The sequence below is a fragment of the Bubalus kerabau genome, chromosome 9 (assembly GCF_029407905.1).
Source record: "Bubalus kerabau isolate K-KA32 ecotype Philippines breed swamp buffalo chromosome 9, PCC_UOA_SB_1v2, whole genome shotgun sequence".
NCBI lineage: Eukaryota > Metazoa > Chordata > Mammalia > Artiodactyla > Bovidae > Bubalus > Bubalus kerabau.
In genome coordinates, this window is record NC_073632.1 from 78,412,355 (window position 1) to 78,437,256 (window position 24,902).

Consider the following 24,902-nt stretch of genomic DNA (forward strand, 5'->3'; position numbering starts at 1 on the left):
TCCAGATGGTTCTAATGTGTACCCTAGGTTATGAATCTAGAAAAACAATTATGCAATGAAGCAAGACTCAACCATAACTTTTTTTGATATATGAGCATAATATTCTTCTTCATAAAATATATATATTATTAAAATCAGGTATATTCTGAATTTTTTGACATAAAAATACATTCATTTCAAATGTAGTGAAAGGTTTGATAAAGATCCACAACAGTGCAATCTTTTATCACTTGATCAGGATTGTATAAAACTATTCTTTAATTTGAGTTTATAAACTTGAATAGTAAATAACTCTTATTTAAACTGAATTTCTAGCACATACATAATTTTTTCTGTTGTAATGTGTTCAGTCACTCAGTCATGTCTGACTCTTTGCAACCCCATGGACTATAGCCCATCAAGCTCCTCTGTCCATGGGACTTTATAAGCGATAATAGTGGAGTGGGTTGCCATTTCCTTCTCCAGAGGATCTTCCTGACCCAGGGACCGAACCTGTGTCTCTTGCATCTCCTGCATTGGCAGGCAGATTCTTTACGACTAGTGCCATTTTACTAAAAGCTCCATTCATAAAAACTGTAAGAAATTTCAGTGTTGCATTAAAAAGGATGTCATTAATGGATGACATCCTGTTTTGATATGTATACAATTTCCTTACATTGAAAATAGACATCAAAGCAAAATTGGTGTGTTATATCCCATGGAAATATACACAAATTATCTTCACTCCTTTTGTAATTTTTAGCATAACTTTTTATTAGTTTATCTTACAAACTTTATGAATGTATCCATTTATTTGATACATTTCCAATTTTTTAAATTTCAATATTTAACTAGCCATAGAATTTTAAGGGTTCAAGATCACTTAGGACAATCTCTCAGTTATATGGATTTATAGCCTTTGAGTTGGGTTGTTTACGTGAACTCTATCTTTTGAGAAGCACTGTGATGCAGACACATGACTGATCAGCTGACCAATGTTTACTGCAGGATTAGAACCCACACTCAGACTGATTCTTAGGTCATTGAGAGACCAACATTTCTAGACCTCTCTCCAACAACAGGGCTCTTCTTGCTTTTAGGGTCCTTGCTCTCTAGGCATTTTGCCATACATTTAACTTCCAGATGAAAATGTTGGTATTTTTTTCTCACAAGTCTCTTTTTATACAGTGAAAGAGAATAAAATAAGTCATTACCATTTTTTTCACTTAATCCAAAGAGGACTGTAACTCAGCTTATACAGAAGGCTATGGGCTTGTTTCCAATTATCCTTATGCTACAAGACAGGTAGCATTTCTTCCCGCTGAAATTATTTCCAGTTCCTTTCTCCCTAACATCATCTCAGAGATCTAACATTCTGTGCCTTATTGTACTCACGTGCATAATCCTTCACCTAGTCAACCTAACGCAAATCTTTTCTAACTCAGTTCCCAGGACCTTTATACTGATATTTATGGAAGGTTCTGTCTAGGAACAGATCTTATAGGATACAAAAGTATCCTCAGCCTGGATACTGAGGAGCTTATTCAAATTAAGTTCCATTGGCATATATCACCTAGAAAGGCCTGGGCTAGTAGTATTTATGTTTCATTGGCATATGCATGCATGTGTGCTCAGTCACTCAGTCATGTCCATCTCCTTGAGATGCTATGGACTGTAGCCCATCAGGCTCCTCTGTCCATGGGAATTCTCCAGGCAAGAATACTGGAGTGGGTGCCATGACCTCCTCCAGGGGATCTTCCTGACCCAGGGATTGAACCTGGGTCTCCTGCATTGCAGGGGGATTCTTTACCGCTGAGCACTGGGGAGGCTCCCATTGGCATAGATCACCCAGAAAAACCATAATGCCTGGGCTAGTAGTATTGTAGAGAGAAAGATCTACTAGCTTTGCTATGAAGACCTGTGTTTAATCTTGCCTCTGTTTCATAGACCTTGTGTAATGTTAAGCAAGTTCTTTATGCATGCCATGCCTCACTGTGTTCATCTGGAAAGTGGTGTTAAAGGGAGGCTGTGAAAATCCAACAAGATAATTTATCTCAGGTAGCAAAAAAATATTTTACTTACGTACTTCTTTGTATATAAGTAAAGTCATTCATATATTAATATTTCCACATTTCTTAATCTTATTGTGCCATCAACATCTAGAATCGAACCTAAATATTTTAGTACTCCATTTTTTAAAAAATTTCTATTTATTTATTGCTAAGGCTGCATGGATCTTAGTTCCCCTGACCAGGGATGGAACCTGTGCCCCTGCAGTGAAAGCACAGAGTCCTAATGACTGAACCACCAGGGAATTCCTTCTTAATAGTATTTCAAAAGAAATGCTGTTAATCAAAATATTTACCAACTTTTATAGCCAATAATTATCAATAAATGAGCTAATGCTTTTCAATTCTGCAATCCAAACTTTTGGACTATTTTTTAAAAAAAGATATAGTAGATTGGGTGTAGAGTTGGGTGGCAGAAGAGCAACAAAGAAGAATAACTATCTTTTTATGTCTGTGGAAAATTTTTAAGGCCATAGAGTGGAAAGTTAATGGGCGATCTAAGAATGTAAAAGAATATTTCCCAGAGGTTAGTCACCAGCTGGTTTTTATCCTTAGTAAGACAAGAACAGGAGGAAATTAGCTTAGATTTCATTTGGTTTAGAATAATGGAAGCAAGCTATGAAATCTAATTCCCAAGGAATCTTTTCGTCAAAATAAAATAGAGACTTACTGCCTACCATGGTTTCAGGGCAATCCTGACTTTAAGTATGAGAAAATACTAGATGAATTTATAGTCATCCATCTCTATAATCCCCATCAAGAGAAGAAAACAAGCAATTATGAGCCAATTATGGAACAGGTGTTTTCACTTGTAATCATTTCATCTTTACTGGAAATTATTTTTCCTGCCTCACAACTGAAGATGCACACAGAGTTTAGTTTTCCCGGATCATTCAGTTAATGAAAAACTGAATTAGAACACAACCCTTACCTATCTCCAGAGTCCATCGTGGGTGCTGTGCCAACCTATGAGCCTTCCTCACCCTGCCATTCTTAATTTCAATCCTTATTATTTTTAAAAGGATGTTATTCCCAATATGTAGATTTATTTCATTGTTTATTTATTTAAATTATTTTATTTGGATTATTTCCAAGATTTAGAGGTATCTGAAAACCAAAGTAAACTGGGAATATAGCTAGTATTTACTGAGCTACGTGCCAAACACGTAAGAACTCTACACATAATGTCTCATTTGGTAATGACAGCTACCATTTGAGATAAGTACTATTGTTATCCTCTTTATAGATGGAAACCTAAGCCTCAGAGTATATGCTAAGAGTTAGAGATGTGGATGGACTTTGAGACTGTTATACTGAGTGAAGTAAGTCAGAAAGAGAAAAACAAATATCATATATTAGTGTATATATGTAGAATCTAGAAAAATGGTATAGATGATCTCATTTGCAAAGCAGAAATAGAGACACAGATGAAGAGAACAAGCGTATGAACACTAAGGGGTGGGAGGGAAAGGGGTGGGGTGAACTGGGAGGTTGGGATTGACATATACACACTACTGATATTATGTATAAAATAGACAACTAATGAGAACCTACTGTAGAGCTCAGGGAACTCAGTGCTCTATGGTGACTTAAATGGGAAGGAAATCCCAAATAGAGGGGATATATATATATATAAAGCTGATTAACTTTGCTATATGGTAGAAACTAACACAACATTGTAAAGCAACTGTACGCCAATAAAAATTAATTTAAAAAAAGAATAAGAGAGCCCATGACCAAGGGACTAAAGAAGGAGACTTTTAACTTTAAAAAGGAGGACTTTTAACATCAAAGGAGGCAATGGGGTCCAAAGCATTTTCACCCTGGAGCACCTGCTCAGGGATGGTGAGAATCAGGGGTATCAGGAAGTCACACCACAGGGCATCCAAACCCCCACACAGATTTCAGTTTTAGTTTTCAGCAAGTCATAGATACTTAGAAGTAAAAAAGAGCCAATTGAAATCATCTGGTCCAATCCCTTTATCTTATAGACAAGGAATTTGAGGATCAGGGCGAGGTTAAGTACTTTCTCTAGGGTCAGAAAGCTAATTAGTGACAGAGTTAACAATAAATCACTTCCATGAAAAGACATGCTTTCAAAGTGAATTCAATTACCTCCACTCTAGTGGCTATTAAGAACACCCATGTAGCTAGACAATCTCCAGTGTTTTTGTAGTCTATGTAACCCAAGAGGATCTAGAAAGAACTTGGCAACACTGAGAATCTAAGTCAACAATCTTTAAAATGCGCTACTTTGAGTCAATTCATTATTGTTAGGGGCGGTGCTCCTATCAACTTCTGTCCCAAGTTATAGTTTCAGACTGTTATAGTAAACACCCAAGTATTTTCAACTCTTCTCTGGTAGATAAAAGATATATAACATTTCAGATATATTTGGATATAAAGGTAATATTATTTTGGTATTTGTAAATTTTGGATGACAAAATCCCAAAGAAGAGGATTCTTATGACTTTACCACATGATCTTTTTTTCCCAGAAGGTCAAAAATCATCCGTCTTGTCAATTGTGATAAAATTCACAGATGTCAATGGTCATACACTGATGTTAAGAAACGTCAAAGGAAAGTGAAAGTGAAGTCACTCAGTCTTGTCCGACTCTTTGCGACCCCATGGACTGTAACCCACCAGACTCCTCCTTCTATGGGATTTTCCAGGCAAGATACTGGAGTGGGTTGCCATTTCCTTCTCCAGGAGATCTTCCCAACCCAAGGATTGAACCCCAGTCTCCTGCATTGTAGGCAGACGCTTTACCGTTTGAGCCAAATAACCAAATACAGTGTTGCAAACTATTTAAGAGGAATGCAAAGTATTTTTACACAAAGCATACTTTTAAAATTAATTTTTTTCAACATACGAAATAAATCTATCTGAAAAGCCAAAGCTTGCCTTTAGGAAATATGGTTAAATTAGTAAAAGATAAAAGGGAAACAGAAAACCTGAACAAGTACTATGGAGTTGGAATGAAAATGGATGAAAATACAAACAATTGTTCAGTCAATGGTCAATAATAAATACCTACTAGTCTGCCACAGAATAAAGTGAAACAGAAGGTAAACACACAGTGAAAGAATGAGAACTAAAGCATGGAGTCCGTGTAAAAGCATCCTGATGACAAACCAAAATGCTATTTCTATCAGGGGGAAAAATCATACCAGTTAAAATATATTTTGAAATATCATTTCAGGGGGAACAAAAGGAAGTAGACTAAAAAGAAATCACTCTAACAGTTGTCAAATTATGTAGTTTGACACTGAGAATTCCCACATTTTACTAAATTTGGCTTTGAAGTCTTACACATTTTCAGAAATAGAGACACGCTATCACACTTGATGTTTCAGAATGTGTTAATGTTAAATTTTTCCATTTGATGGTGTCCTTTCATTTAAGAAAGAAGAAGGAATGAATGTGATAGGGAAAATGGGCAGCAGTGTTCATTTAATATCGTGTATAAAGTCACGGTTTCATGCTGTGTGTCTAGCATAGGAAAATTGATTTTTGAGTGACATTTCATGGGTATACAGTACTCTGGCTTCAAGGACATTTCATGGGTATTCAATGTCAATCGTGCTTAGATTTCCTTATCCCAGGAAACATTCCCCCAAATTAAACCACACAGATTTATGAATGCCACCAACGGAAAAGAGCAGCAGCTTCTAATTTAATGGCAATAAAAGATATGCTGTCCAGTAGCAAGTAGAAAGCATAGGATTTCCCTCCTTGTGTCTACCGCTGAAGAAGAGAGAGATAAGAGTGTTTTTTTCACTCAATTTCAATTTTTCCAGAGCAGAAAGTTCTGAGTGGCCTGCCTAAATGAAATAAGTGACAATCCAGGTTTTATTTAGGATTCTGTCTGGAAAAGGTTGGCTGGTTTAGAATCCCACAGGAACCCAGAAACCTAACAAGATGTTCAACAGATTAGCAACTGTGTATCAATAGTGATCAACATAATTTTATTTAGCTACTTTATTTAACAAATGCTGTGTGCCAGGCACTGTTCTAAATTACAAATATTAAACTCCTTTGATTAACGGTCATAACAGCTCTCTTAGAGGAGAACTAGTATGTCCATTTCTCCAGATGAGAAAGCTGAGGTACAGGACAGTAAATAATTTGCCCATGATCACACAGCTAGTAAAAGAAATCCTCTCTTAAAACTCAGCAATAGTCAACCTTCTAGCACGATGCTCTTCCTTTTCTGGGCCATCAGACAAAAATAGCAGTTTTCAATGAAAAGTTGTTTGGAAAGCAAAACTGAAAATACATAGACTGATAATAGAAATTGAATTTATTAAGAGTCCTCTATTGGATACTGTAGCAAGTGCTAATAAAAATTTTTTAAGCCTGTTATTTAATCTTTATTCTAAACAATACCATTAGGAAAGCACTGTTTCTATTTAAATCTTGAAACTGAGTTTTACGTACCTGATGAATAACTTTCCTGCTGTTCAATGAGTAATGGAAAGAAGGATTCAAACCTGGCCCATCCAAATGCAAAACCTACCTACTGCCTTCCTACTAGGGAGACATCTCCTTTAAGGGGAGATGACTAAGGATGATGATTCAACCTGGATGTCTTTCTTTTTCCTCCTCTTTAACATAATAAGCCATCAACAACTATTTATTAAATTGATTAAGACATCAGATTTAAACAGATGAATGAGGAGTTTAGTTTATGGGGAGAATCCACTGACACGAAAAGCTCCTCAAAAAAACTGATAGCCCCAGCATCTAGCAGAGTATATCCAATTATTAATTGTGATAATGATATTATACCAACTAAAGAGAGTGGAGGCAGGATGAGGAGGGGACAACAAGAGGATGAGATTGTTGGATGGCATCACCGACTCAATGGACATGTTTGAGCAAGCTCTGGGAGCAGGAGATGGTGAAGGACAGGGAAGCCTGACATGATGCATCCATGGGGTCACAGAGTTGAACATGACTGACCGACTGAACAACAACAAAAGAGAATGGAAAGAATCACTTCCTCTAAAAAATTTTAAATTTGGGGTAATGTCACCTATTTGGCAAAGCTCAAATAGGGTCATGCTTAAATATGAAGAGATAAGCTGGAGGGTGAATCTCAAGAAGGAATCACAGAGATGATCTCCTATGAGAAGTGTGGTTTTAATATAATTTACCAAGAATTTTTTTTTCACAATCTCTGTATATGCATCAGACAACATCAACATTTTCAAGTCATAATTTTCAACTTTGTTTGCTATCATCAAAATATAAATCAGTAAAATGGAATCACAAGTGAATTGGAACCATCAATAATTTATATCATAACCCAATCTTTCCTGTAGATTGTTATTTTCCTTTCTTATTTTATAATTTTACAAATAACTTACCTTATTATTTCATACTTTTAGTAGCAAATAATTTTTTGTGTGTGTTGCTCAGTCACTAAGTCATGTCCGATTCTTTGTGACCCTATGGACTATAGCCAACCAGGCTCCTCTGTCCATGAGATTTTCCGGCAAGAATACTGGAATGAGTTGCCATTTCCTCCTGGAGGGGATCTTCCCAACCCAGGGATCAAACTTGCATCTGCTGCATTGGCAGGCAGACTCTTTACCACTAAGGCAACAAGGGAGCCCCATTCATGAGAAGTAACTGAGTTTAAATTTTAGTCACCAACCTTCTGCCTTGCAACCACAAAAGTTTGTATAAGCTCTGCTCACCAATCTGCTACCCTCCCTCACTCAAAACCCCTCTTGTTCAGGGTAAAGAATTTTTGTCCTCTTACAGATCCCTAAACATGAAAAAAAAAAAAAAAAAGACTTCCAAAGTCTTTCAAGTCACTGAGATTCCTCTTTATACTTTTGAAACAGCAATGTGAACCCAAAAGTACTTAATTCTAAGCATATCCTTAGATAATAGAGCATTACTATAATATGCTTGTAATGGGAAAACTAAGAATTCTTAGATGAGGTACCAAGCAAATACCCTACACAGAGGGTCAGAACATATACTGCCATCCCTTAAGTGTAGACAGTTGTTTTTATTTCATTCAACTTAATTATTAGCATTAATAAAAACAAGAAAAAAATGCATTTATATAAGTGGTTAAGAACTTCACATCCTATCAATTAACATTTGCTGAAAAATGAATCAAGGACCTGTTTTGTGAAACATGTGCTTAACCAATAGTTTTATACTTGACCTTTAAGCCAGGTTCCAGTTCAATTTTCTAGAGTGACACATAGCATGCATAACATTCTCTTTTCTGAGAAAGGCTTTTCATTGGTTTAAGGGAAGGACTCCGGCACTATTAAGCATATAAGACTAATGGCACCCCACTCCAGTACTTTTGCCTGCAAAATCCCATGGACGGAGGAGCCTGGAAGGCTGCAGTCCATAGGGTCGCTGAGAGTCGGACACAACTGAGCGACTTCACTTTCACTTTTCACTTTCATGCCTTGGAGAAGGAAATGGCAACCCACTCCGGTGTTCTTGCCTGGAGAATCCCAGGGACGGGGAAGCCTGGTGGGCTGCCGTCTATGGGGTCGCACAGAGTCGGACATGACTGAAGTGACTTAGCAGTTCACAAGCAAAAAACAGAAACTAACACTGCATGGAGGTGAATGACTCATCCACAGTCACACTGTTGGTAAATTTGATCGTAAAAATATCCTACAAATATTTAGGACTACTTATTTAATTCAATAATCATTCTCCAACCTACCCCTCTTGCCTCTTATGAGTAGTTATGAGTCATTCTATAAACAAAAGGTAGATTTGTGCCACTGGAGAAATATATTAGAAATTAACAAATTTAAATCACTTTATAGAATGTGCTCAATGTTTCCATCTCTGCCAGAATGCTTTGAGGTTGGCAGGAAAAATGGAATGACTGACTGCCTTTTCACAGATGAGGAAACAAGGGCAGGCAGCATTACCCCAGAGTGACTTACTTGCGACTACATAAAGAGACCACCATATAAGAGCTCTTTAAACCTGCATGTTTCCTTCTAGATTCTAGAATCTAGAAGCTTCTCCCTTTCTTGTATCTACACTGCTTTACCACATAGTCTCAGTTCAGTTCAGTCGCTCAGTTGTGTCCGACTCTGCGACCCCATGAATTGCAGCACGCCAGGCCTCCCTGTCCATCACCAACTCCCGGAGTTCACATAGTCTAGGGGACGACAAAAAGTCAGCAGTAGCTGGCCTTCTGACTGTCTGCAGTATTTTGTGTACACTATGTAATTCTATCTTATTCCTTCTTGTGTCTTGTCCACATCTCCCACAATCTCACTGTAGGTTCTTTGAGAGCATGGATCATATATTCAACCTCTATGGAATTTCCCAACAATTCCTAGCACAGAGCCAAGGACCTCTAAGTTTTTAAAAATACCTGTTCATTCACTAACTAGATGCAAGTTTTGGGAGACCTACCCCTGAAGGAAGTGAGAATTAGATAAGAATTAGATGCCACAGGTAAATTAGCTTTATTACCCAATTCTGTGTTTTTCAATACTGTAGAAATCCACTACAATTTTCTCATTTTCCTATTTTCAAAAAAAATACTGTAACAATTACTTTTATGAAAATATGCAGTATTTTCAATGAAGCATATATTATGAAACAATATTTGTGGGAAATGTAAACTTCCTGGATAGAATTTATTGATATACAAATATATTATTTTAAATTGTAATTCCAAAAATTCTAACTGTTGAACTGTTACATCAGAAATAACCAGAGGTGTACAAATGCATCCCAAAACTTTAACCTTTAAGCATATAAAATTAGGAGACAAAACATAAAATACTAGCTACAACCCAAGTTTCTTGCTAAATTCAGTGACTTTTAGGACAGTGGGTGATTCAGATAAGCCGATTCCTTGCTCTCTAAGTAACTTTTGAATAACTGAAAATCATTTCTATAAATACATTATTTTCATTTTAAGAACAATTTCTCCTCCATTCATACAAATTAAGTTTAGCTTGTGAGTGAATCACATACCTTTATGACATGATGCTTTTCCTGGAGCATAGGAATCTTAAACATTTGGCACCAGTATGTTGTACCTTTGTTTGGGATGGAAACCTGTCTTAAAAATAAATAAATAAAAAGGGGAAGGGGACAAAAGTCATATTGGCTTGACATTCTATTAAAAACAATAATTTAAGTAAAAAAAAAAAAAACACAAACTATTATACGGTTTCAATAAACCCATTCCTAGAATCATAAAAAACTGAAAACAAAAAAACTTACGTCTTGATTGACCAGGTCAAAGTATGGTATGGCTGTAGACAACATATTGGTTTTCTCAGGATTCAGTAATCGCAGACTCTTGGTACCACGATTGGATTCATGGTACTTGGGACCTGCTTCTCCCACATCTTCATGGTGGTAGGCCCAGATCACCCTTACCGTGCTCTCCTGGTGAACAGAAATGGGTAGGGTTATGTCTCATGACAGCACTTTCCTTACTATTGAATTGAGTTTAATGAATGCTACTTAAAGTAGGATACAGAAGCAAAGAAAAGAGCATGACATTCAGGGTCTCAATATGGTCTCTCACATAACTGTGTTAATTTGATTAAGTCTTAAAAATCCAAATAGATGAGTTCCTTTTTGAAAGAAATCATCTCTCCAAGATAATATATTCCAAAACATATTTTGGAAGATATTATGCAAGATATATGTTTTATATATGTTATATGATATATATGTTATATTTGCAAGATAATATGTTCCAAAACATTGGGTTGGTCAAAAAATTTGTTTGGGTTTATAGTAAATTGTTAACAGAAAAACCCAGGTGAACTTTGTGGTCAACCCAATAGAATGAAGGACAAGTGACTTAGTAGTTATCCTTTCATGCTGATAGCAACAGTAAATCATTGTCATGCAAAAACTCCAAACACTGAAAACAAACTAGTAGTTACCAGGTAAATACTCTTGTTAAGTAGCAGGAGTTTAGGATAATTAAAACCTGTTTCAATGCTATGGAACATTTTAAAGAAAACAAATAAATATAATGAAAGTTAAAATGACTTCCCAGGTCAGGATTTTAATTTTCACAATAGATTTTTCCTAGACTCTAGCCCAGTCACATGTATGAATTTAGAGAAAGTGGAAATGCAAGAGGAACTTCAGATTCTGGGTTGTTTATTATTGTAGAATCTAGGTGTAATCATTTCATGAACTCTGGGAATTTTCAAGGGACTGAGGCATTCCAACTAGGAAAAGTGCTGTCAGGTGAAACTGGTTGCCCAAAGGGTGGTGGGGCAGCGGGGAGGGTGTGCTGGGATATATAAAAATAGTTTAGTCCCCCACACATAAAGATGCCTTTGTCAGATCTTTATAATGAGAACATTGCAAATAAATAACATGGTAATGATAACCTTATATGAGACAGCAAAAGAGACACAGAGGTATAGAACAGTCTTTTGGACTTTGTGGGAGAGGGCGAGGGTGGGATGATTGGGGAGAATGGCATTGAAACATGTATATTATCATACGTGAAATGAATTGCCAGTCCAGGTTTGATGCATGATACAGGATGCTCGGGGCTGGTGCACTGGGATGACCCAGAGGGATGGTATGGGGACGGAGGTGGGAGGGGGGTCAGGATGGGGAACACGTGTACACCCATGGCAGATTCATGTCGATGTATGGCAAAACCAATACAATATTGTAAAGTAATTAGCCTCCAATTAAAATAAATGAATTTATTTTAAAAAAGAAAATAACAAAACAAAAGCTATTCATTTTAAAAGTTATATTATTTCTTAATAAGTCAAATGACTATAATTATTATTATAGTTAAAGTATAAGAGCACTGTATATTACATAAAAGTGGTCCTTGTTGTTGCACACATTTTTCTTCCTCTTTTACTCTTTATGCAGAATGTTACTCAAAAGTGCCTCAGATTTTTACATTTCCATTTTTAAAGCTATAAATTACAATAAAAAAAAAGGTAATCTTGTTGGTCTATACAAAATGAAATTGGTTTCAGAAATTCATGGAAAGTTTCAAAGTACCACATGAATTATAGATCCTCTAAATATTTAATTTGCATACGCACAAAGATGTTAATTTTTGCATGATGCCTGACAATAACAAATCTTGTATAACATGTTGACAGGCAATTTTCATCAGTCTACTATTCATCTTGACTTTAGAAATTCACAAAAGTGAATCAGTAACAATTCAGATGAATTATAGCCTAGTATTTAGTATCATAATTCTCTCTTATGTAATATTTCTTCCAACTTTTATCAATTGCTTATTTTCAAACTTTATAAAGAAGCTACAATCTTTTATAGATAAAATCACACATACTTTAAGCAACTCTTCCAAATTTTAGATTCACACAAAAACTGCCTTTATTGAAGTTTATAGTCATAGGTGGTCCCCCCCACCCCAATCCATGGCTTCTAAGGAGAATTCAAAAATATTCCCAAAAGATTATGTGACTTTGTTGCTAAGGGTTATTTTTAAATACTTGTTCTTTTTTATTCTGCAAAGTATTTCCCAATTGTAAATGTACAATCTGTTCATGCATGCATTTACTGATAGACTTCTTACCGTTATACTCTTGTCATTTATGTCACACGTATGCAGTTCTCTGGCAAATTCAATTACTGTGTGTGTACTATTTTCCATGGCATATTCTAGGTGGTAATCTTGCTGAGCATCTTTTCTCAATTCTCTGTTTGCATTTGTAAAATAATCCTGTGGAAAATATGAAAAAAGAAAATCCAGCTATTCTAAATTCAGAGTGAAAAGCATTCAGATTAAGAGCATATACATATAACGTTGAAAAATAGTTCTGGTTTGCTCATTACAAAATCCTGTATTTACAGTCATTTTTTAAGTCCTGGGAATTTCCAAGGGGCTGGAGTATTCTCCCTAGGGACAGTTCCCTAGGAAACAAATCCATATTTGAACTTCTGGCCCTTCAGGAAAAGGCAGTGTGGATTTACAACAGAGAGTATTGAAAGAGCTGGAATGAGTAATCACTGAGTACTTTTTCCTCCTTCTACAGATGAAAAGAACTTCAACACAGGGAAATGACTTGCTCCAAAGTGAAATGAATAACTAGTTCACAGCAAAACCAGGACCAGGCCCGGTGTCAGCACTTTTTCCACTATTACACCTTATGGTGTTTACCTTCTGCACTTCTAAAAGCAAGGAGACCCACGCTAAGGTTATAGGGTTTTTTAGTATGAGCTTTAATGACATACATTTATTAAAATGAAATGCAGTGGGATAATATGGAAAGAAATGACTCTAGTTGAATTACAAGATACTGAAAAACTAGAGATGTTTTGTTTTGATGGTTAAGCTATAATTCTCATACTAAACTAGTTCAATGGTGTAAGATCACTTCTTAGAAGCACACAGATGCAATGGAAAGAGCATAGGCTTTGAATCAGATAACTAGGATCTGAGCCCCCCAGTTCTGCTCCAAAAATGTCAACGAATTGTTGAAATCGAACTCTGAACTTTTGTTCTAGCATTAATAAAATTGAGATAGGGACTTCCTTGATGGCCCAGTGGTTAAGACTTCACCTTCCAGTGCAAGGGGTATGGGTTCGATCCCTGGTGGAGGAGCTAAGATCCCTCATGCCTGGTGACCAAATAAAAATAAAACATAAAACAGAAGCAATATTGTAACAAATTCAATGAAGACTTTAAAAATGGTCCACATCTAATAAAATCTTTAAAAAAGGAAATAAAATAAAATTGAGATAATACATACTTTTTGTAAGAATTTTGAAAGATAAATACATGAAATAGTATATAAGGGAAAAAACTGCCAACCATAGATAGAGCTCACTCAATGCCGATCTTCTTCCCTCTTTTGCAATTAGAGTAGTTTTCCCCAAAATATTCTCTATGCTTTTTACCATTAGCTTTCTACATTGAGAGTTATAAAAATCATGTTGTTCATTTTTCTTACTTATAGAAGATATAAAATTTGCCATAATTATACTGGTTTTTCACCATATAATGGTATTTTATTTCTGATAAATCACAAAGAATTGATTTAGAATATACATGCTGAAATAAAATTACAATTAGTTTTACTAACACTAAAATTACATTTGAAGAAATGATTGCATGCTTGACAGAGAAAATACAGTTGCACAAGAGAAAAACTTTGTCTATAATTATCGTACTCTAGGATATGGATAATAGTATTATAATAATGTTAAATGACCTAACATCAATTATCATGGTTATGTAAGAGAATGTCCTTGTTCTTGGTAATTATACACTTAAACGTTTAAGAGTAAAAAAAAAAAAAAAAAAAAAAGAACAAGAAATGGTCATTCTCAAATGGATGGCATTTGGCGTTTTTATTCCTAGCACTTTTCTAAGGTAGCTATCTAGTGTATGTAAGCTTGACATTCAGGGTACCACATCCTGACATTGTTCAAATCTCACATTATTGGTGATGCACAGACCCTAACTAACTTCACTCTGGTAACAATGACAACATATTGAGTACATTCTATGCACCAGATTAAGCATATTACATGTATTAGCTCATTTGATCTTCATATCAAGGCTATGAGACAAAATGATTTTCCTGTTTCACTGAAGCACAAAGAAGTTAGCATCTAGGCCAGAATCATACAGGTAGTAAGTGGTAAAGCCAGTACTGCAACTCAGGCAGTTTGATCTGAGCCTCCTTCACTGTTCTACACCATCGTGGCCACTGCTGGAAAAGGATGGGTTAGTTTAAATACTTCTGCCTACAGAACTATATACATCAAGTATTTTTTTCATATAAAATCTTACTTTTTCTACTGCTAAAGTCAGGGTCTGTCAAAAATGTATTCTGAGAACCAGCTGCAATTGTGAAAGCAATTCAAATGAAATATTCCAATGATAACTGTGCTTTTCTCACTTTTGATCACATAGATTTTCAGTATATAAATGAAATAACAATGCCTGTGGACGAGAGATTTAGATAAACGAACTCTGTCTTTACACCAAGCTCACATCACATTACATGATTCAAGCAATCACGGTTTTTGCAAACAAACAGAATACAATACAAAATGCAATCAGTTCAAAGAGTAGAATAATTATCTGAGTTTTGCAAATATGTTTCCAAAGCCTTAGTACCACAAAATACCCAGCTGGCTTTCCAATTTTCCATTTGTTTTATTTCCACTCACCAAAACCAATTCTTTTCAGTTATTCCACCTTTTTCTGGTTTTTCAGATAACTTAACTATGAGAAATAGCTGTGAAAAGAAGAGAAGCAAAAAGTAAAGGAGAACTGAACTATGAGAAAAGGGGAGAAAGCTCATTCAGGTCTTACTGAAAGTCCCTTGAGCTCATCTGCACTGTGAGCACTCATTGAACCACTGAGTGTTCAATGTTCAGAAAAGACGGCTGTCAATTATGTCAAAGTTCTACACTTCTGGAAAAGTGTGTTTGTCCAAAAGAAGTTGGTATCTTCAACCTCACTAAGGGAAAACATAAGTGGGTTTGAATAAAACTAAGGTTGAAATGTTCAGTTCAGTCAGTTCAGTCATTCAGTCATGTCCTACTCTCTGCGACCCCATGGACTGCAGCACACCAGGCTTCCCTGTCCATCACCAACTCCCAAAGCCTACTCAAATTCATGTCCATCGTGTCGGTGATGCCATCCAGCCATCTCATCCTCTGGTGTCCCCTTCTCGTTCTGCCTTCAATCTTTCCCAGCATCAGGTCTTTTCCAATGAGTTGGTTCTTCACATCAGGTGGCCAAAGTATTAGAGTTTCAGCTTCAGCATCAGTTCTTCCGATGAATATTCAGGACTGATTTCCTTTAGGATTGACTGGTTGGATTTCCTTGTAGTCTAAGGGACTCTCAAGAGTCTTCTCCAGCACCACAGTTCAAAAGCATCAATTCTTCAGTACTCAGCTTTCTTTATATAAGGTTGAAATGTGAAATAGCCTAATCACCACTGTAATTCCATTACAATTGTTTTCCTCATTTTTCAATTTTTCGGGTCTGTCTGGAGACATATCTTGAGATTTGATCAGAGTACACCTTAATTACCCAAATAGTGTTATCAGTACATGTTTACTTACTAATGCTTGAAAACCCACAAGCTAATCTCTTACTATTCCTGGGAGATCTCCTAGAACAAATCTTCTAAACCCTCTCTATATAAGATGCCAACATTTTCCCACCCTCAGCTTTTGATCAGACTTTTCCCTTCACTGAGAGAATTTCAGTTATGATATACATGTGAGCTCACATCTTGCCTTCTGTCTATTCTAAATATTATATCACTTAATGGCATCATAAAAATCAATCTCAAAGCAGGAAAAGAGAAATAAAAAACAAAGAGATGGAACAAACAGAAAGCAAAAAGTAACTGACATGAAAGAGAAATATTACAATAGATCCTACAGACATTAAAGGGTTAATAATTTTATATACACTTTGATGGGAAAAGCTTGAACAATTTAGGTGAGAAACGGACAAAGTACTTGAAGAACACAAACCAGAAAAATGTATTTAATAAAAGATACTCTTAATGACCAGAAACTATAAAACTCTTAGAGGAAAACATAGGCAGAACACCCTATGATATAAATCACAGCAAGATCCTCTATGACCCACCTCCTAGAATAATGGAAATAAAAACAAAAATAAACAAATGGGAACTCATTAAACTTAGACGCTTTTGCACAGCAAAGGAAACTGCAAGAGGTGAAAAGACAACCCTCAGAATGGGAGGAAATCATAGCAAACGAAACAACTGACAAACGATTAATTTCCAAAATATACAAACAGCTCATGCAACTCAATACCAGGAAAACAAACGACACAATCCAAAAGTGGGCAGAAGACCTAAACAGATATTTCACCAAAGACAATGGCTAATTAACACATGAAAAGATGCTCAGCGTTTCTCATTATTAGAGAAATGCAAATGAAAACTACAATGAGGTATCACCTCACACAGTCAGAATGGCCACCATCCAAAATCTACAAGCAATAAATGCTGGAGAGGGTGGAGAAAAGGGACTGCTTTTGCCCTATTGGTGGGAATGTACACTGATATAACCACTATGGAGGATAATATGGAGATTCTTTAAAAAACTAGGAAAAGACTAGCATTTGTTCCAAGAATCCCACTACTCAGCGTATACCCTGAGAAAACAATAACTGAAAAAGGCGCGTGTATCCCAAGGTTCATTGCAGCACTATTTACAATACCTAGGACATGGAAGCAACCTAGATGTCCACTGATAGATGAATGGATAGAGAAGCTGTGGTACATACAGAGAATGGAACATTACTCAGCCATAAAAGAAATACATTTGAGTCAGTTCTAATGAGGTGGATGAACGTAGAGCTTATTATACAGAGTGAAGTAAGCCAGAAAGAGAAAAACAAATATCATATACTAATGCATGTATACAGAATCTAGAAAGATAGTACTGATGAACCTGTTTGCAGGGCAGCAATGAAGACATAGAGAACAGACTTGTGGGGAAGGACAGGGTGGGACGATGAAGAGAGCAGCATGGAAGCATATGTACTGCCTTACGTAAAACCAATAGCCAGTGAAAATTTTCTGTATGACTCAGGGAGCTCAAACCAAGTCTCTGTTACAACTTAGAGGGGTGGACACGACTGAGTGACTTCACTTTCACTTTTCACTTTCATGCATTGGAGAAGGAAATGGCAACCCACTCCAGTATTCTTGCCTGGAGAATCCCAGGGACAGAGGAGCCTGTTGGGCTGCCGTCTGTGGGGTCGCACAGAGTTGGACACGACTGACACGACTTAGCAGCAGTAGCGGCAGCAGCAGAGGGGTGGGATAGGGTGCAAAGTGGGAGGGAGGTTCAAGAGGGAGGATAATTTGTGTTGATATATGGCAGAAACCAATACAATATTATAAAGCAATCATCCTTCAACTAAAAATAAATATATTAAAATGTTAAAAAAAAAAAAAAAAAAAAAGACATTCAATGGCCTATAGTCTAACCTGGCGGTAAAAACTTTCCTACAAGGAGAATTCTAAGCCAAAATGTATTTTACTGGGAATTTCTCCAAATATTTTAGGAAGAGGTAATATCAATCTTTCACAGACTCTTCCAGAAGAGAAAAGAGGAGGGAATACTTCCTAACTCACTTTTTGGTGGCTCAGACGGTAAAGAGTCTGCCCACAGTGAGGGAGACCTGGATTCGATCCCTGGGTCAGGCAGATCCTCTGGAGAAGGAAATGGCAACCCACTCCAGTACTCTTGCCTGGAAAATCCCACGGATGGAGGAGTGTAGTAGGCTACAGTCCCTGGGGTCGCAAAGAGTAGGACACAGCTGAGCGACTTCATTTCACTTCACTTACCCTAATACCAAAATCAAAGACATTATAAAAAAACAAAGATCATGACCTCTTATAGGCCAAAGTGCAAGTTTTCTTAAAAATATGTAACAGCAAGTAGAACATAGTGATATTTTTTTTTTAAAAAAGGATACTGTATTATGGTCATTCAGAGTTGGTTCAATATTAGAAAATATCAATGCAACTCAATATATCAAAGTCTAAAAAAAGAAAAACCATCAATGATCTCAATAAATACATAAACCTATTTGAAACATTTATCCATGGTAAAATCTCTCAGTAAACTAGCAATAGAAGGTATTTCCTCAACCTTGTAAGTAAAAGTCACTCAGTCATGTCTGACACTTTTTGACCCAATGGACTATACCGTCCATGGAATTCTCCAGGCCAGATTCTGGAGTGGGTAGCCTTTCCCTTCTTCTGGGGATCATCCCCAGATCACAACCCAGGGATTGAACCCAGGTCTCCCATATTGCAGGTGGATTCTTTACCAGCTGAGTCACCAGGGAAGCCCAAGAATACTGGTGTGGGTAGCCTATCCCTTCTCTGGCAGATCTTCCTGATGCAGGAATCGAACCAGGGTCTCCTGCATTGCAGGTGGATTCTTTAACAGCTAAGCTATGAGGGAAGAGTCTACAAAACCTCAGGGCATCCCAGGTCACGCTAGTGGTAAAGAACCCGCCTACCAGCAGGAGACATGAGAGAGCTGGGTTCGATGCCTGGGTCAGAAAGATCCCCTGGAGGAGAGCAGAGCAACCCACTTCAGTACTGCTTCCTGGAGAATCTCATGGACAGTGGAGCCCCGAGGGCTACAGTTCACAAGGTCGCAAAGAGTCAGACAAGACTGAATTGACTTAACATGCAAGCATACAAACTTAATAACATTGCACTTAATGATGAAAGACTGAGTTCTTCCCCACTAAGTATGGGAACAAGAAAGTCCTGGGATAAGGCAAGGATGTCCACCTCCTCACTTTCAGAAGGGTCCATCGTTGGTTGTCCACCTCTGACAGTTTGTCTGTATTATTCCCATTCCTGAACTAAGTCATCAAAGTTCTGTCCTTGACATTACACTACTGTGTTTTCATATTTCATCCTTTGGTAATCTCATCTTCTCCAAGAGTTTCTAATCATCACCCTTATTTAGTACCATATATCCAAAAGTCCATTGGATACCATTACTTGGAATTCTTTACTTTCATTTCAAATGTAAGATTAAAATTGTATTCACCTTTTACTTATAAGGTGAATTCAAAATCAAAATTCAAAAATCAGTATTATTAACTTCTTCCTTTATTACTGAAAACTCCACAGATAATCCCCAGTCCTATGGATTCCTCATTTTCAAAAATAACCCACCTTTACCTCTGCTCCATTCAGTTTCTAAGTTCAGATTCTATTACTCCATATTTTTATCAAGCTCTTCCTTGAAAATCACTCTCAACATGCCATTACATTTTATTTAACAGTATAGAGTACTAAGTTCTATAATTTAGATTCAAATTTCTCTAAAGTTTAGCCTGGTTTTCCAGGGTGTCTATCATTAATCTCACCACATAATTTCTATTATCTATTTATTATTCCCTTCAAATCTTGGTGGCTCAGCAGTGAAGAATCTGCCTGCCAATGCAGGAGTCCTGGATTAGATCCCTGGGTCAGGAAGATCACCTGGAGTAGGAAATGGCAACCCACTCTAGCATCCTCCTGGAAAATCCCATGGATAGAGAAACCTGGCAAGCTACCGTCCATAGGGTCACAAAGAGTCAGACAAGACTGAGTGACTGAGCACACACACACACAATTTTCTGCCTTTGCCCAGCCTTTTGCTTTTGTTCATATTTTTCCTCTCTATCTCCCCTACTGTCTTCACCTCACTGACATATTCACCACTACCTCCACCCATTGAAACAACTGCATTGAAAAGCTTCCTTTCTCCAAGACTCATGATTCTTCTACAAAGTTTTCTCTAATCATTCCAACTGGAAGTGATCATTCCCTCTCCAAATTCTTATTCCTCTATTTCCATTCCTGTGTAGCATGCAATATATTCTAGGCACAGCATTATCTTCTCAACCACTGTGGTTGCTGTTGTTCAGTTACTCAGTCATGTCTGACTCTTTGCAACCCCATGGACTGCAGGATGCCAGACTTCCTTGTCCTTCACCAATTCCTGGAGCTTGCTAAAACTCATTCCATTGAGTTGGTGATGCCATCCAACCATCTCATCCTCTGTTGTCCCCTTCTCCTCCTGTCTTCAAATCTTTCCCAGTATCAGGGTCTTTTCTAACAAGTAGGCTGTTTGCATTAGGTGGCCAAAGTATTGGAGCTTCAGTTTCAGCATTGGTCCTTCCAGTGAATATTCAGGACTAATTTCCTTTAGGATTGACTAGTTGGATCTCCTTGGAGTCCAAGGGACTCTCAAGAGTCTTCTCCAACACCATAGCTCAAAAGCATCAATTCTTTGGCACTCAGCCTTCTTTATGGTCCAACTCTCACATCCATACATGACTACTGGAAAAACCATAGCTTTGCCTATATGGACCTTTGTTGGCAAAGTAACATCTCTGCTTAATATGCTGTCTACGTTTGTCATAGCTTTTCTTTCAAGGAGTAAGCGTTTTTTAATTTCATGGCCACAGTCACCATCTGCAGTGATTTTGGAGCCCAGGAAAATAAAGTCTGACACTGTTTCCACTGTTTCCCCATCTATTTCCCATGAAGTGATGGGACCAGATGCCATGGTCTTCGTTTTGTGAATGTTGAGTTTAAACCAGTTTTTCACTCTCCTCTTCCACTCTCATTGAGGCTCTTTAGTTCCTCTTTGCTTTCTGCCATAAGGGTGGTGTCATCTGCATATATGAGGTTATTGATATTTATCCTGGCAATCTTGATTCCACCTTGTGCTTCATCCAACCTGCCATTTTGCATGATGTGCTCTGCATGTAAGTTAAATGAGCAGGGTGACAATTACAGCCTTGATGTACTCCTTTCCCAATTTTGAACCAGCCCATAGTTCCAGGTCTGGTTCTAACTATTGCTTCTTGGCCTGCATACAGGTTTCTCAGGAGGCAGGTAAGGTGCTCTAGTATTCCCATCTCTTGAAGAATTTTCCAGTTTGTTGTGATCCACACAATCAAAGGCTTTATCTTAGTCAATGAAGCACTAGATATTTTTCTGGAATTCTCTTGCTCTTTCTATGATACAGTGGATGTTGGCAATTTGATCTCTGGTTCCTTTGTCTTTTCAAAATCCAGCTTGAACATCTGGAAGTTCTCAGTTCACAAACTATTGAAACTTAGCCTGAAGGATTTTGAGCATTACTTTGCTAGCATGTGAAATGAGTGCAGTTGTGCAGTAGTTTGAACATTTTTTGGCATTGCCTTTCTTTGGGATTGGAATGAAAACTAACCTTTTTTAATCCTGTGGTGACTGTTGAGTTTTCCAAATTTGCTGGCATATTGATTACAGCACTTTGACAACATCATCTTTTAGGATTTGAAATAGCTCAGCTGGAATTCTATCACTTCCACTAGATTTTTTTGTAGTGATGCTTCCTAAGGCTCACTTGATTTCACACTCCAGGATGTCTGGCTCTAGGTGAGTGATCACACCATCGTGGTTATCTGTGTCATTAGAATCTCTTTTGTATAATTCTTCTGTGTATTCTTGCCATCTCTTCTGGATATCTTCTGCTTCTGTTAGGTCTATACTGTTTCTGTCCTTTATTGTCCCCATCTTTGCATGAAATATTCTCTTGGTTCTCTAACCAGTGGTAATTGCCTAGAAATAGACACCTAATCTTGCTAATCCAGTTATAAATTTACACCTTAAAAAAGCTGTTTATATTGTGAATGAAACAAAAAGAGGGGAGCAATAGATTATTTTCCCACTTGTTCTTAATAATATTTACATATGTTTAAGACCTGGTGTGGAATGTATTTAACCAGATGCTAGAATGAGTTTGGGTCTGCATGATCTGTGATGCAGACACATCTGGGAAGGCTGCTGTGACCTTTTAGCCCTTAAACAGACATGAATCTTATGAAACTGACATCAACATTTAGAAAAAGAGTTTATGCGTACAACAGTTCATTGAAATCCTTTTACACTAGGGGGTATTCCCTACCTATTTTAAAGAAATTAAAAAAAAAACAGATTTGAGACAGAGAAACCCTATTTTAGAATATTTTATAATGTTAATTTATGTCCTCAGTGCCTAATGGAGTGACTTGCATATTGGGGAGTCATTAAATACATTATGTGCAATTTTGAAAGTAACATCCTGCCTTTCCTTTTGATAAATCTAAATGGGGGGGTAATTTTGAAGCTAAAAGAACTGATGAACCTCCAATATTCATATCTTTGTGGTACAGGAATAATTTGACTTAGTAGGAGCAAAATATTCCCTAGTAGTTCCTACCTTTTTCCTTCAGCCTGTATTAAGAAAATATATGAACTATAATTAAACACAGGCTCAATGATGTCAATATTATACAATAAAAGAATGACATACTGGCAAACCTTAAAGGCACAATTAAATGAGTCAAGAGGAGACAAAAGGGCAAAAAAAAAATCTGGGTCTCAAATTTCTTATCCTTCAATTATTCTAGCTGGGAGGAAGGAGAGAAGAGAGGAAAAAAGGAAGAAGGAAGGAGGAAAAGAAAGTGAGTCACTAAGAGAACAATCTTGAGAATGGGTCCTTCAAATTGGCTAAACCAAAAAAAAAAAAAACAACTTTAGTGAGTTCAAGGGTTTCCTGACAGTTTAACAAAGGGATAAATGTTTTCAAGTGGGTAATTAAATAGAATACTTACTTTGTTACTATCATCTTCTAGGGGAAAAAATGGAGAATGACAGCAAAACATAGAATAACATTCAAATAAGAATTTGAATACTGATAACATGACCTAGTGGAGAAGGCAACGGCACCCCACTCCAGTACTCTTGCCTGGAAACTCCCAAGGACGAAGGAGCCTGGTAGGCTGCAGTCCATAGGGTAGCTGAGAGTTGGGTAAGACTGAGCAACTTCACTTTTCCTTTTCCTTTCATGCATTGGAGAAGGAAATGGCAACCCACTCCAGTGATCTTGCTTGGAGAATCCCAGGGACAGGAGAGCCTGGTGGGCTGCCGTCTATGGGGTTGCACAGAGTCGGACATGACTGAAGCGACTTAGCAGCAGCAGCAGCAGCAACATGACCTAGAAATTTATCTTCACAAAATCAGATAGTGTAGTACTTACAGGATATTTAAGGAAATTTTCCAGATCATTTTTACTATTTGATTTTTACTTTTAGGATTAGAAACAAATGGCTCTCCTCCCTCTCACTCCTCATCCATTCAGCAAATGGGGCCAGATGTAGCTTCACTGTACATCCATGGTGAAGGCCATTCCTTAGCCATCTTGCTATAGTGTTTGATATTCCAGGACTTTTAAGGTAAAAGCAGGAATACTGATCACAGTACACTCTTATTATCACAGTCTGATTATAAAAATCACAGCCATTGTAAAAGTCTCATTGCATGATATATGTATTAAATATATTTACAAATTATAAATATAATATAAAATACTGATAAATAAAAGTATGCTCTGGTTAATCACTAAAAACTGACTTTATGGAAGCAGGAGGGTTGAAGACGATTCAGAGAATCATGATTCTAGAGATTTTTTAAGCATTTAAGAATAAAAATATGTAGATGTTTTAATTATGTAATATATAAAAGCTGTTATGCAAAAGTCATTCTTTTTTCTACTTATTCATTTCTAATGTTCTGTAAAGTGAAATGTGAAAGTAATATTTTCCTAGATAAATGATTTTATGTGGATTTCAATCATATTTGAACTCAAATATCTGCATAAAGATAAGTTTCAATATGAATTATCATTGAGGCTTTTTTTGTTTTTATCAAAGATTATTATATGAATCATATATTAACCTTGTTTATACTTTTTAAACATAAAATATTAGCTTTACCCTTGAAAATCTGCTTTGATAATTAGACTTTGACAATAAAATAAATCTGCACTTGTATCATAAAAATATTACTCCTGAAACATATTCTCATGGGATATTTTTCCTTATGCACAGGTTATGCTCTGAAATAAATGAAGCAAATTACTGAGATTTCAAAATGCTATGTGGCAATAGTAAAGTTAAGCTAACATCAGCAGAAGTTGGCATTATCATTTTGCATGACAGCCAGAGTAATGACTGCCACCTTCAAACTAAGATAACATACCCAAAACGCTAGCCTTGATAATCCACAAGATGGCTACAGACTCTTATTAAAAAAACATGATTACGCAGATGTGAAATTGGTCCACACTCATTGTCAGTCTTTCTCTCTTGAATAAAATCTCTTTAACAGCAAAGAGCTTTGACTGTGGCTGTGTTAAACAGGATGAAGTGAAAATTCTTACGGGTGTAATAAAAGATATGAATAAACCCCAGTTGGGCCTGGGGAACTGAATGTAAGCACAGCTGCAAAGGGGAACCTTGAGAAAGATG

The 24,902-nt window shown here is 36.8% G+C and overlaps 1 protein-coding gene across 1 annotated transcript in view; it reads right to left on the reverse strand.

Moving 5' to 3' along the window:
- The window catches only part of MOXD1 (monooxygenase DBH like 1), a 95,244-nt gene that overhangs the window by 55,209 nt on the left and 15,133 nt on the right, over positions 1-24,902 (reverse strand). The window contains exons 2-4 of the mRNA XM_055535654.1: positions 12,615-12,761; positions 10,292-10,459; positions 10,040-10,123 (exon numbers count right to left, since the gene is read on the reverse strand). Coding sequence (XP_055391629.1) covers positions 10,040-10,123; positions 10,292-10,459; positions 12,615-12,761 — 399 coding nt within the window. The remainder of the gene's footprint in view (positions 1-10,039; positions 10,124-10,291; positions 10,460-12,614; positions 12,762-24,902) is intronic.